A 15,723-nucleotide genomic window follows, 5' to 3' on the forward strand; every position below is an offset into this window, starting at 1 on the left:
CTGATGTAACAAAAACCTGAATGCAAAAGATACTGTACTGCATGGAAAGTGCAGGTAAGGAGGAAATCTGTACAGAATCCAACAACAGGGGGACTCTGGCATATTTGCATCCAAGATGCACCCTTTTAATCAGCATCCACACAGACAGCTCTGCCAGCATCCTTAGTGTGGCCCTGAGAGCAATTGCTGCCATGCTAAATATTGACTAAAGGTAGATGCACATTCAGATAAACAGTGAGATGTAAGGCAGAAGTATTTGTCATAGCCCTCCAATTCCCAAGACTTGTATGCTCTCATTTAATCCAACAAATATATTTATGCTTTTTTAGGTATATTAGATGGAAATACTTAAATACAATCATATGACTAGTAATTTTTACAATTAGTAGTGTCTGTTCACAAAAGTAATTTTTCTCAATATTTAGCTTAACTTTTTTTATGCACTTCATAATACTGTCACATTCTTGACTACACCCTCTGCAATTAAAAATAGCTAGGGAAAAAACAGAGAAGAAGAGAATAAAATCAGAAAGAAGAAACAGGCTAGCTGTGAATGTACCTGATGCTCTCAGTGGGAGACAAGGCTGCTCTAACATGAAGAAAACATCAACCCTTCTACAGAAGCCCAAATCAAAACCAGCTAAGAAGTCTGAGAAAGAGAAGAGCTTGTCAATACCATACAGGTAGAGACAATAGCAAGTAATTTTGCTACCCATATCCACACAGCCAGCCAAGCCTTTCATTCATATCCTTTCTCTTACTTCCACTCAGCCCAACAGGTAGCATTCAAAAAATCTTTCAGGCATCCTGAAGAATAAAAGAGTCAATTTTATATTAAGGCTCACACTGTGTGAGAACAACACCTACTTAAGAAGCCAAGTTCTGCGTCTAACCATTGGAAAGACTACTTGGATTTCTACTGAGTTCATGAGCAATTTACTATGGGAAAGCAGGAACTTCCTGCAGCCTCCCATCAGGTGGAACCTGATGAAGCTGAAACCAGCTCACTCTAGAGTAGTATCATTCTTTCCTTACTATTCCTTCCTCCCATTTCAGAAATTCCCAAACAAAGAATTTGAGGTACTGGGAGCTTTGCTAATTGGTTCATATTTCATTAATTCTTCAGTTTCATGAACAGTTATGAGCTAGACCTCTGTGACTTTTGCTTGTAACTTTTCCAGAGGTACTGCCAGACAGAACTTCCCTGGATTTTAGTAACTCACCCTTAGAGATTACACTGCAAAGCTGGCAACACTAATTGGTGTTTATTTAACTCTACATGCAATCTAGCAATATGTACATTGAAAGACAGAGGCATTAGCTGTAGATATATGCTGATGTGGCCCATGTTGGAAAAATGATCTTCACAAGCATCTTGTGTAAGTTTCATGTTATTAATGTACATTAAAGGGCGCAGGCACTTGAGAACCTACGGCACCTGTATCATTGCTGCACCAATGTAGAGGCAAGTTTTGTAAACAGAAAGGAAACACTACACATTTTAAAAGGCTTTTAACATTGTCTCACCATGACAACACACAGGAATATGGCTAGGTGACACTACTCTGTAATGGGCGCAAAACCAAATGGTTAGGTGTCCTTACCAGCAACTACTCAACTGCCAGAAAAGAAGATTGTCAAACAAAATTCCTGAGTCTAATCTTGGTCTGGTTTTATTTGTTTTTTCACTCTTGATCAAGTTGTTTGAAAATAAATTATATTCATGTAATTTGAAGATAAAAGTAAACTAAAAGGTGGTGGAAGCAATGAGGAGGAGAGAATTAAAACTCCTGAAGATCTTGAAAATTGAAGAAATAGTCTAGAAAAACAAAAGTAAGTATGCTATTCAACAGAGACAAATGCCAGGGTTTACATTTAAAAAAAATTAAATAAATAAAGGATGGGAAACAGCGATGGCAGGTCTTTCAGCAGGACACAAGGGCTGTAATAAATTAGAAAAACATGAAAAAGGAAAACATCTCACTGATATGTAGAAATTGTAGCAGAGTTTAAAACCACATATAATAATGGCTCTGCTGGGGTATTCTGACAGTACTGAATTTCAGCTAGGTGGTGGATCAGCCAGAGAAGGTCTAGAGAAGGAGAGTAAGAACAATTTAAGGTACAAAATATAAATCTTTTAGTAAAAGACTGAAGCATTTTGAGCCATATGGAAGGCATAATGAAAGATGCAGACAAGCTTTTTTTAAGGTTTTGTCTATGCCAGTAGTGAATAAGGTGGGAAATTATGATCTTAAATTCCATAAAGAAGAAAGATTCAGGTTATACTTTATGAAAATCTTCCTAAGAGGATAGACAATGAAGCAACACAATAAATTGCCTGGAAGGACTGTGAAGTCTTCTTCTCATCAGAAGGAGATGGGCTAAATTACTCTGACAAGATAACTTCACATTTATCAGTAGTCTATAACTATGTTCTTCCTTAAACAATATGTATGTACTTGCATGGAAACGTACATGAAACAGATAAATCGAACACCTCAAAATTAAAAATAGAAAACTTGGAAAATAAATATATTTTATTTATTTAAATAAGTACCAAGACTTACACTATCATCTTTCCAACCTTCATCATTTAAAGTCAAAGCCACTTATAAAAATGGGACCAGGGCATGGCCAAAATCAAGGTATTTTCCAAGTACGAAGCCACCTAATTGGCATATTCACAATATTAAAAACTCTGATAACTTTTATCTGATAAGGACAGTTTGGTCTTCACCCAGTAATAAAATAGTAAAAATCCCTCCTTTTTACTTTCAAGAGAAGAAAAAAACCAGAAATTATCAAATTCAAATATTCATAGCTTGTACTTATATGCCACAAATTAAGAGTTACTAATTATACAGTTGCTGCCAAACTGCTACACTCTTGTGATTTTTGTAATGATAGATTTGAGGATCCAACAGGACAGGCTGTATCATAATATCTGCAAATGAAATCCCAATGAATGTACCAAAAAAGTAGTATAATTACAGAGAAAATATTTATTTAATTACTTACCCACACACAAAAAGATGCATCACAAAATGGATATTTATAAAATATTGATGAATTTGCAGGTTATAATCCTGTTCATAACAATCCTAATTTGAGGAAGATTATTTAACACTTTTTGGCAAAGCTAAGTCCTATCCAGCATTTTAAAATTTAGTTATCAGCCTTCAATTGATATTCAATTTAACTTCTGGCTACTGTTCTGAGGAGTGTTATAACCTGGTTCCCTATTTCTAGACAAAAACAACCCATCAATTATAGGTCTCCTAGGTCTATTAGCAATCTCTGACCTTTAAAATGCAAATACTCAGAAATAAATATTGATAAGACATAACACTCTGTCTCAGGAGACCAGAGTTTCAGCCCTGTTTTTTTAGCTTGTTTTGAAGGCATCCGTGGACAAACTATTTCGCCTGTCTTTGCCAACCTGCCCCCATCATTAAAACCAAGCTGGTGTCCTTTATTAAGCACTCTCGTTCAACTCTTCTACCCACTGAAGCTTTTCTAAGACACTGCAACTAGTTTTCCCTGGTGGGCAGCTGGAACAACACCCTTCAATGCCAAAAAATACTTTTCTCATACCAAGATAAGAAGAGTGAATTCAATCTGAGGCATAATTATTCTGGCAATATCCCTATCCTCATGCTTTCCTCCCAAACTACCTGGAACTACAGAACTTGAATGTGGGTGGTTTTAGGTTCTGGCGTGAACTCAGCCTATGTTCATCCAGGCATGACAGTAAATCTGAAGGCTGACTGAGAGATAAAACAGGATTATCCTTTGAGATCAACAGAAGAAAAAAATTACAGGAGATTTGGTACTATGGTGTTATCTATTTAACAGTACTGGAACAAATGGTACACTTCTGACTTGCAGAGGGAACAGAAGGTAGCTTGGCTGAAATCAGGTTTTTGTCCCTTTCTCACAAGCGAAAAGAGAGTGAAAATGGCAGGTTTTGTTCATTAATTATTTGGTATCCCAGAGTATTTGTAGCAGGACTCTGAGACTTGCTTGAAACTCTGTGGCTCATTGTGTATATCAAGAAACCTGAATATTCAGGAACCAACTGAAGCAATTTCAGCTACAAAGGCTTTCAATACTCAAAAAAACTTTTTGGATTTCAGTCGTTAAACCTTTTCATTACCTTCCAATTCAGCTGAGGCCAGGATAACAGTCTGGAGCTCAAGCCAGAAAAATGAAATAAAAGAAAAGACCACAAAAAAATCCTTATCAGAGTCAAAGCAATGCATCAGAAAGAATTCAGCCTGTGGGTATGCTCTGTCATTTGAAGGTACTTTCCTAGCTGTCCTGAAATGAAAATTTACAGCTGCAGACTTCTGTTGGACCTCTGTCTGATCAATAAATGTGAAATAACCGCAATATTTTGACAGACTAACTGCATATTTTCCATTTGGATGTGGATCTTACCACAGCTGCCCATGCTCTTGCCACCTTTCCTGCTTTTGTGTTCTACACTCATTTTCTCATGGGGATGGCACAACATATTGCAGCTGGCAAAGATTGTATTTTCCTGGTAACTGCAGTGTTTTGCACAGAACACAAATTGGACCTGTATTGCAAAATCTGCCTGACTCTCAATCATTTTTCTGGCTGATGTTCTGACTTACACAGTTCGGATTAAGATTGCCACAGATACAGGATATCATTTTTTGCCCCAGCTTCTCCTTAGTAACAAGATAATTATCAAAGTAATTCTGATTTTTTTTTCCACAGGAATTACTACTGAGATTAGACAAACAGAAGGGATTTTATGCTCTAAAATGGATCAAATATAAAAACAGAAATTAGTCATTGCATTTGCATACTGGTGATAATCAACAGTTGACTCCTTATAAAGACATGCTTTAAAAGTATTTAAATCCTGGGATCCCAGGCAATGCAAAAAATATACCATAACTGCAAAGCAAACAGCACAACTTCTCTTTCTGGCATGTGATCTACTTGAGTAGAATACTGATTGCACTTGATGTCTTTTCATCACAGACATGAACTATCTGTTCCATTCATTTCAAAAACAGTTTTAAATGGATACTGAAATGGATTTTACCAGTAGGACAGACCTATCTCATTAAAGCCACTGTAGCCCAGCTCTTGCCTGCTAAGTCCCAGATCTTCAAGGTCCATGCATTTAAATCCAGGTGGGCACTGGTAACCTTCTTCTAGCTCTCTGGAACAGTGGGTGTCTGGGATAGCTAAATTATTCCAGGTTACATTTCTGTGAAAAATACAAAATTAAGTTGTTACATAAACTCAGTTCATAGCAAAACTAAATATTTGAAAGTGAGAGGACTAAAGGGAAAAGTTCATCAGCTGTTATTTTTACTATCTGATGTTCTTTGGTATACACTGTTTTCATTAATTAAGCAGTTATTGCAAAGGGCAAGCTAACACACTCCTAAAACTTCATCCTTATGTAATGACAGTACAAATACTACCAGCAGAAATTTCACACTAATGCCTAGAGACCCCATAAAAATGGAGACTCTCCAAGAAATGGAAGAGTTAACATTCAGCAGCTCCAACTGTTTTTTAATGCAATTTGAAGACAATATTTCAAGCTCCTTTGCAGATCTTGAGAGTGTGTTGAACTGGAGTCAGTACTATGATTTTGACTTACAATGGCATTACCTGTGCTTGCTTTGACACTCCTTAGAAGGATCCTTGTGGATGACTTGTCAGTCACCAGAGTATGTATTCAGCTTCTTGTAACTTGCTCAGTACAGGTTCCCATCACAGATGAAGGGTCACAGGAAAGAAGCCAAACCACTACATGTTGAGCGCAATTAGTATCTAGGCACTGCTGTGACTGAAACAGATCTCTGACTTACTTTTAGGTCAGTCCAATGATTTGGTATAAGAGACGAAAAAATCTGAACTGGTTTGAATTGGGTCAAGGTAATTTATATAAGTGACCGTATTTTAAAATAGAAAGATCACGAGACAAGGGCCAATACCCCAACACAATGCCACAGTGTTGGCCATTTTTACCGTTGCCATCTTATTGCAGGGTTCTATACTGTTGTCTCCTTATCACAAAAGTTTCATACCTTGGTGTTTCTCACGGACATCTCCTGCAAGCACTGCCTCTTTCTTCTTCACCAAGTAACCAACTGACTCCAGTTCTCTTCTCAACCAGCCACCCCACTCTTTTATAGCACTCTTCTTCTCATTGGTTACAGCTGTGGCCTGTTAAAGCCAGGCCTGTTCCCAATCTTAGATAATTGGCCCAGCTGCAACTCCTTAGGGGTAAGATTACTTTCTACACTATCTTTATTTTCTTAGATTCTGACCCCCTACAGTCAGAGGCTGAGCACCACTTGTTTTCCCAGTTTCTCTAGCAGCCGTGGTTGAGTTGCTGGAGGCTTTGTCACACTGGAGCACAACAGGAATTTAGCTAGTCCCAGCACTAAGGGCCACAGAAACTAAAATGATAAGGAGGACAAGGTTGTTGCTCTCTGTGCCAATAAATATATGCTTATGGGTTATAAATATATAAATATGGGTTATCTAAATACTCCCAAACTTTGGGAAGGAGAAGCTTAGGCAGTTGATTCCCCCTAATCTCTTACAGTGCCTAGTTAATCATCACAATACACAATCCTTCGCCACAGACTGATCACCCCGTTTTCCCAGAAGTAGTTTAGTTAAGAGGTAACCTTAGGAAACCACCTCCTCCACCCTGAGCAGGTCCCGGCTAGGATCTGCAAAGCAACACAGCAGAGAAATAGGGATTTATGTTACTTGTGCTATGGGGCTGCTGGGCAAACTCAAGAGAAGAAAGGTCCAAATAAGGCTCCAACTCTGCTGAATGAGCACACAGCTAAGCAGTAACTGTTTTTCTCCCTGCTTGTACTCTCTCATCTAGCAAATGAAAAATCCTGATTTTTGGTTCAGTTCTAGGGCAATTTCAAATCAGACATGAAAAGCTAATCACAATGAGTTCTGGTCTCAGGAAAAAAAAATTCAATAGCATTTTCCATTCTTTTTCAGGTTAATTTTGACTTCCTGGTCACAGCACAAACTTTTGATATAAAAACACCCGAAATGAATTGCTGAAAGTTATGAAAAAAATGCTGTTGTATTCACTCTGTTATCCAGAGGCATCGACCAGTGTCTTAAAATACAAAATTTCAAATTATCTCACTTGTCCACAGAAAAGGTGGAACTTTTCAGCCTGCCCTTTAATATAATTAGTATCTTCTTGTTCTTCTGAAAGTCCTTTTCCTTTAATCTAACTCACAGAAGTATTTTAACAACTAAACTGGGTGAACAGAAGCTTTAATTATGTTTTTTTTATTGCTTTTATACACTGCATGGAATAGCATTACATTATTTGAAACCTGTCAGTGCGAAAACAAAACATCCTACAAAATTTTTTCCTAGGCAATTATAAATGCAGATAAATAATAACTGTGGTATCTATCCTGTAGCCATTTCTTTATGATACCAGAGAGACATATATATCTGCATGGCTGCACACACAGACATGTACAATTCCAGATGGAGTTTTAAAGAACACCCTGAAATGTAGCAGTGTGCATAACTAAAAAGACAGACAGATCCACAAGCATATGTGTATTTGTTCCAGGTTTGTAAACATGCTCAGCACATGTCATTCAAGTATTTCAAAATTAATCTGTTCACTCTAATTTCTTTACATTATTATAGATATTAATTCATCTATATTATAGATGTTAATTCATACCCAGTTTCATGCTTTATGTTAGATTTATGATACTGCTATCCAAAAGCCATTATCATATATGGGATTAACATAAAACGATATTTTACATATATTTTTAGAAATTAAAATTATTCATTGGCACAGGCAGATTCAGAACCTCAGCTACTGGTAGCCAATTAATTACACATTATGGCTTGCATTAGAAAATCCCTCAAATTCCAAGAGGGCAGCAGCATGAGGGCATATTATTAAAAGCATTGCTGGCTCTCAATCACTGCAATGCAAAGCATTCACTTAAGTGCTTCATTTAAACTTAGATAATTTTTTTTGTTTACCCTCCTCTTAAAGGAAAAAAAAAAGTTGTCTCTGTGCACTGAGTATGATTTAGGCTAAAAATGAAGTCTCTCTGCTTATAGTAACTGTACAGATAAAGGCCTTTTTGGCTCATTGTCCCTTGGCAAGTTGTGTTCTGCCTCAAGACAATAAATAAGCATAGACTGGTACACATGGACTAGAGAACATTAGATATCTAGAAGTGACTAGAATATCACCAGGTGTTTTCAATATAAGATGATTTAAATTTTATTCCCCATTGGCCATACTCAGTATCAATTAAGTACTGAGATACTGATTAAGCCCATAACTAGTTTTAAGCATCTCAAAAGTTCAATTAGGCAATGTTCTTAAATGTCTTGCTGAACAGGATAAATTGCCTAGATAAATTTATGAACAAGAAATAATTTGTCCCAATAGTCCCACAATATTTCTGTGCAGAGTCTGTGGAGTGCAGCATCAACCCAACAGGCAAGCTGAGAAATCAGTTCTCCACAGGAAAACCAAGGATGAGGAAGGAGATAATGACTCCACTTCACTTGATAGGCATCCTTCAATAGCAAGATTGTTGCAAAAGACACAGGACTGTTACTCTGACATGTTTAAGTGCCTGAAGAATGTTATGATTACATACATATGTATACCACAGGAAGGACATGAACTGATATCTCTTGGGAGTACAGTGCCTGTTTTCCATGGCATCTGTTACAAAACTGGTCTTTCAACCACCATGTGCTCATGTGAGAACATTTCCCTCTTTCAGCACCTTCTCCTTACTACAGCAGTTCTTCAAAGAGGGGTTTTCACACCCTAAGAGACAAATTACCATGGAAGATTCTAGCTTCCTGTTTTCTGCTAGCCTGACTTTCTCTAATGAAAATAGAGATGAGAGGGAAAAAAGGGATTTTGTTTTTATTCTGGTATTCTATTAATTTTCTAGGATAACACCAGAAAGCTTCTTATGCAGTTTCTAGATCCAGAAAATAAATTTAAAAAAAGCTCAAAACAAAACCTAAGTAGTCTACTTATTGATTTATTGATAAGGTATAAAGAATAATTTGAAATGGTTGATTAGGTAAAGAAATTAATAAGTAAAACTTACTTAACTGGAGCTGAAAGGTTTTCTGTATTTGTTAAAAGGAACCCTGTGTCTGTCCCTGCACAAAACCAGGCTGCCCAGCTGCTGACTGAAGAGCTACTGCATGTTAAAAATACTATATCAGACATAAAAATGGCTGGTCAATCATGATGCAAATAAGTAGCAATGGTGCAGCTTCCAAAGAGGGAGCAATACATTAACTAGGGCTCAGAGGAATTGGCACTGTGTTCTGTGCTATCCATTTCCATTAGTGACCTGGGGGACCCTATGAACCCAGCTACATCAAAATCACACCAAGCATATGATGAAGGAGAACAAAAACCTTTGAGAACAGAGAATGATTATGCAGTTCTGAAGACTTTAAAGGTTACTCTCAATAACTGTGATTTAATGTCAAGCAATAAATTCAGAAAGTGATAGAACCTAAACAAAAATGGACACTGCTGTATAGAAAGTACTAATAACAAATAAGCTTAGATCAGATGACTGATAAAAATTTTTCCTTTAGATATCAAGAATTATAGTTTTTTTCTTTTGCTAGACATCTAACTGAATATGCAATTTTGAAAAAAATAATCCAATCCTGTATGTTTCAGAAGAGATGCTTCTGCTTTGCCATATTGCCAGAACACAAGGGAAAAGCACCAAGCTAGTGAGACTCTAGCAATAAATAAATAAATCCAGAGAACTCCATGTTACACAGACCTTTTTCCTGAAGCTCAAATTAAATGAATGCTGAGCTAGGATCTCTCAGTAAATGCTTTCTGATGAAGTAATACTGTATTTCTACATTGACTTTAGACAAGTTATCTGATGAATATTAATACACAGCTCTCTTACATATATAGGTCAATGATATCTAATAATTTGTCTTTATTCTGAAAATCAGGGTCATCTACTACCACAAAACAACTTCCCTGCACTATTCAACCTAATTATTATAGTCCACAAACCTATTTTTTAAAGCTTTAAATTTTATCTTATATCAGTATTTTATGAAATGAGATGTAAATTAAAAGCTGAATTCATTCTGTGAAAGTAAGGTCAGCTGTGTCATAAGCATTCTGTTTTTAACAACGTTTTGGTGCTTTTTTTGAAACAACAGAATACAAAAGCAAAATATGTGTAGATGTGTATTAATAGTAGTGGAACCTCTCAGGTCACAAATCTGATATAGAAAATGCTAATTACTAGGGTAGCAAATAAAAACTTCTTTTTTACAAATATATTGCTACTTCAATGAATAAAAAAGAAGAGATTGTCACACCAAATGCAGAATAAGTTGTTTAATCACCAACACTTCACACTCTACATTTAAAGCTCCCTCCCACAACTGAGCCAATGTAAATAGCCAAAACTTGTAACTCAATTTTATTTTCCTCACACTGACTACTGCTGCCTTGGGGATGCCTCATGGTAGCCCTCAGTATTTAGATGCTAATCTAGGAGGTCCCAGGTCTCTGAGAGCCCTGTGTCCTACTTGAGCATCTTGGATATATCAGTAACACAAATGCCTGCCCATGGGTAAGTGCATCAAGTTAAAAACCCTCCAAGCTAAAAAAAAAAAAAGGCACTTTCTATGATCAGCCAAGTCCTTAGACTTAGTTTGTTTTCCCCCTGCACCTTCAGCCAGTTATAGAGCATATAATCTTGTTCTCCAACCAAAAGACTTTCCTTAAGGAAGAGAATTTACAGAGATAAAAAGAAAAAAATACTCATGGCATAACTATAATTAATTGCTGTAATTTTATACAAATAGAAATGAGAAAATCTGTGGTTAAGATTCTTATGACAATATTATACAGAAACATTGTGCAGAAAGGAAGTTTTAAACTACTTTTCTAATTAGACCTTATCCTCTTAAAGGCTCAGATAATTCATGGCAATTGCTATGCACCTGATGATACCATTAGGTAGTAAAAAATATTTGAATTTTTATTTAGTATTCCAAGTTACATTTGTTTTCAGAAACTTTGGGAAGTTGAAAGACAGGAAGCCTAGATGGAAAATTGCTTGCTTTTTACCCTATTCCTTGCAAAAAGTAAAATCGAGAAAGGTTAAAGTTTATTTGTTGCATAGTGACTGTGAAAACAATCTAAGCACCTAGGCAAATTTCTTTTGATTTTTCCTTTTATATGTGCTCATCCAATCAAGTATTTTTCTCCTTCTTCTTTTCCTTCTGTAGAGTTTCCCAGAGTGGGAAACTCTGCACATACAACTGCTGTTAAGAGATAGCTCCTAGACTACTTCCTTACACTAGTGCTCTTTTTACAGGCCAAACAATAATAACAGCTGCTTCTACACAATTGTTAGAATAGAAACAATATTGTGCTATAATAATTGTAACAGCTTTGTTTCTATCACAAAGTCTTCTGTTTACTATTTTCATAATTATTACCCCATTACGATCTCAGCTTAACAAGGACAAAATTAACAAATAAATCACGGATATTGATATCTCTAAAATTTGCAGTAGTAAGTCTTTATGATTGGGCATAATTTTTTCAACTTTGCACTCAGTCTTGTCCCTGCAGTGAGACACACATATGATTGTTAACTTCAGTGAAATGGCTCCATACTGCAATTGAGTTCTACTGATACACCTTCTAATTTGTGCAGAAAGAGATGGCAACTTAGAACCATGCTGCTGCTGGAGCCATTACAGGTTCGAGAGAATCTAGGACCGTCATCCAAAATCATGGGTGAAAATGAAAGAAATGTCAGAGAGTACCTCTCTGGTTTAAGGACTGCAGATTTGCTTAGGCACAATTCTTCCTCTGATGTTTTATAATCTTAATATTCCTGAGTATTCCCAAGGGTAATTTTTAAATATTTTACTTTTGGTCAAATTTAAATCTAAGGTTTCATGTACCATACTTTCAGAGCCAGTTTCCTGTTTTTAATCCAACAACAAAATCTGTGTTATCTTTTAAACTGTAAGTGCAAAGTTTTCATCCATATTTAATGTTGCTCATAATTATATCTGTAATTATAACTATAAAGCCTTCAACTCTTTCTGGTAACAGATTTTGTCTTATATCTATTAATTACTTTTATCATATTGAAAGATAAGATAGGGCATGCTTAAGGACTCATGGATTTACAAACAGCATAAGCACAAAGCTTAAGCTTTGGCAACGTTCCATATTTTACATTTTAGCTTGGCAAACACAGGCTCTACTAATCAAGAATTAGTAACTGAAAAGAATACCAGACAGCATCTGCTAGGGATAATTATATTCAAATCAACAAGCCCAAATAACCGAGGGCATCTCTTCCATTAATTTTTGATAAATCTTGAAATAGCAGGGAAATTCCGGAAGAATGCTAATGTGCCATTAATTTTTAAAGAACAAGCAGCTCAAGTGCTTAGCCTAACATCAAGCAAGACAAAAGAAAGAGCGAGCTGATAAAAAGTCTAGTTGGTAAAGAGTAAAGAACATTAATGTAGTAAGTGGCAGCCAGAATGGATTTAGAGAAAATAATACTCATCACAGCAACATGATTTTTGTAAGATTACAGATTTGTCAAATGAAATTGCCTATCTTGGACTTTGTAAAGCAATTAATTTGGTAACATATGACTGATTAAAAAGTTGGCACTATATAATATCAATAAAGTACCAGCTAAATGGGCTGAAAACTGATTAACTGACATGTCAAAAACACTTCTCAGTGAAATTATTGAAATTATCTACCAGAATCAATGAGGGAAAACCATACAAAAATAAGAATAAGAACAGAAACATAAATAACAATAAGAACAAGGCATTATGACAAGTTATCAGAATTACTTGGTTAGCTTGATCAAATAACCTAAAATATGCTTTAATACAGCCAAATGCAAGGTTATAATGGCAGGATCACTGGCCTGTGGCCTATGCATTAAAAGGGATAAGAGGATGGAAATATTATGTTATAGAATATAGGTGCCACACAAAATTTGAGATGAGGGGATATAACAAGGCATCCTCTCATATTAGTCCCAATAACATCATGGCAAGAAAAAACTGCTTCTCCAGACTGTACACACATAAGCAATAATGAATTAATGTTCCTCTGCACATGAAATTTATACGAATCATGATTAGTATTACATACAGATTTTTGATCACAGTTTAATATTTTAAAAACTGAAGAAGTAATAGAAAAAAAATTATAACATTGAAGAAGATGGTTTGCAGAAAAAGATCTAAAGAGCTGAATAATGTTAGTTTATTGAAAAACATATTGAAAGGTGCTTCAATTGTTCTAAGTGGATTCACACAGAGAAAATACTAGGAATTAAGGTTCTGTGTAATCTGGCATAAAAAATTATAACAAGAATAGAAAGCTAACAGTAGAAACCAGACAAATTAAAATGATGAATTAGGAACACTTCTTAACAGTGAAATAGTTTTTGTAAGAAACAAAAAAATTTCCCTTGCTTATGCTGTTCTTCTGCAAACCAGTCAAGAATAGATACACACCTAGGAGATGCACTGGAGTCAAACACAAGCTATATGGTGTCATAGAAGGGAAAAAATTGAAGCCTGACTAGATGATACAATAGTTACTTTTAATTTTAAAATCAATATATAGATACCGTAATATCTTACTACTGCTAACGTATTTTCTTTCAGTAATTTTCCCCAATGTAAATTACTTTTTTAATATCTTGCAATTGAGTTTAGATCTTTTATTCACTATTTATCTGTTCACTTTCAGGCTCCAGTGTTGGAGGGGTTTTTTTTGCCAATTGGAGTCTGTGGATGAAACTTGGATAATCTTAGTTTTTTTCCCATTTTAGAAGACAAAAATTACTTACATGTTTATTCAACAAATTAAGAAAACTTATGCACTTTCTTTTCCTGCCCATATTCAGTAATAAGGCACCATCACATCAGACTGCCTATTATGTGAGGCAGCAACACTGAGTAAAGTTGGGTTTGATTTTGATTGTAGTATTTTTTCATTTCACATGTGACCTAAGTTAGCATCTAAAAATGTACCTTTGATGTTGCTTCTATTGCTACGCACTGCACAGGAATTTTGAACAGATTCAGATTAAATCACTAACCTTATCTCACACTTCAGGGTGCAAAAGTTCAAAGATCCAACACCTCTTTGCTGAACCCCTAGAAGGAGCTGCACAAGTAAAGACTGCAGCTCTGATGTCCTGACTTACCCTACCTCATTTTAGGCAATGAAGACAGAGAGAGGGAAATACAACTCCAGAGGTTCAAGGTCAGTGGGTTCCTCCACACCTGAGGCACCCTTCTCTCTCTGACAGCTAGAGAGGAAATTCAGGGTATTTAGATTCCTAGCACAGGTGCTAACATCAAAGTCAGATGATTCTGTTCCCATGGCAGATCACTGATGTTACACAAAGACAACAGTGTCACAAAAAGAACCAAATGAGAATGCCCAAATGAAAACAGGATGGCTGCAGGTACTCAACAAATCTGACAAACCATTGGTTTGATCACTTGTTACTGGCATTAGAGGAAATTAAATTCAACTTACTCAGCCATTACCCTTCAAAACAACTAAGTCACTGAAGTTCACCACAGAAAAATGAGTAAAAGAAGAAATATATCCTATGGAAAGTGCTGAAATGTACATACAAGTACTAGAAAAAAAGCTCAAAAAAGAAAATATCAGAAGTTCCAGTATGCATTTTTTATAAAGTAACATGCACAAACAGTACTAGTTTGAGATTTCGTCAAATTCCACATGACATAACTCTATGACACCCTATTTTTGTGGCTGCAACAGTCAGTCCTGACACAGCTGAATTCAAATGGCAATTGCATGATATGTATGCCAATGCACAACTTATTTCAGAAGAATCAAAATAACATGAATTAATGGCATTTACACAATGAAGGAAGCTGTCACTCTAAGTGCTTAATATACAGGACATAAACAGGAAGAGTTAAAATCAAATCCAGCTAGCTTGCATGAATCTGCATGTCACTGAGGTACATTAAATTAGACTTATTTATAAGTTGAATTGATCTCATACATATAGTACTGTTATAATCCAAAACAGCATTAATTTATAGTATTTAGAAGAAAGATTAAAACCCACCTCTCTTGTATTTTAAATTGCAACATCGTGAACTGAAATCTGTATAACAATCTAAGCTGAAGACTGTATCCAAGTTATTTTAAAGTATTTGGTGATTTTGAAGCTCAGGACCACTCCAAAAAATCTTAATGTTATATATTGGAATTCTCTGGATGAAATATAGAAAAATATCTTCTAAGTTGCTGTCTAACCACCATATGGAAAACACAAGGCAAATAATCTGCAATGTAGGATTTGAAAATCTCAAGATTGAAGTTCATCTGGGAATTACTTCCATCAAAGTTTACTTGCACTTTTGGATGCCTCACCCACAAAGCAGAGTTAGCTGCATCCAATGAGTGGGGAAAGTTTTCCTGACTCTTTCTTTGGACCACTGCAACATGCAGTTTTATCTCACTAGACTTTTTCCTTAGGCACCAGACAGGGTGATCTTCAGCATGATAAGAAAATACTGCCCTGAATCCAAATCTGAACTACATGCAAAACTAATTCCTTCCTA

At 35.8% G+C, this 15,723-nt stretch overlaps 1 protein-coding gene across 2 annotated transcripts in view; it reads right to left on the reverse strand.

The window, feature by feature from the left end:
* NALCN (sodium leak channel, non-selective) overlaps nucleotides 1–15,723 on the reverse strand; it is a 222,683-nt gene that overhangs the window by 165,755 nt on the left and 41,205 nt on the right. For both annotated transcript variants that reach the window (XM_058824922.1, XM_058824921.1), the window contains exon 7: nucleotides 5,097–5,251. In XM_058824922.1, the coding sequence (XP_058680905.1) occupies nucleotides 5,097–5,251 (155 nt within the window). The remainder of the gene's footprint in view (nucleotides 1–5,096; nucleotides 5,252–15,723) is intronic.

The sequence above is a fragment of the Ammospiza caudacuta genome, chromosome 2 (genome assembly GCF_027887145.1).
Source record: "Ammospiza caudacuta isolate bAmmCau1 chromosome 2, bAmmCau1.pri, whole genome shotgun sequence".
NCBI classification, from domain to species: Eukaryota; Metazoa; Chordata; class Aves; order Passeriformes; family Passerellidae; genus Ammospiza; species Ammospiza caudacuta.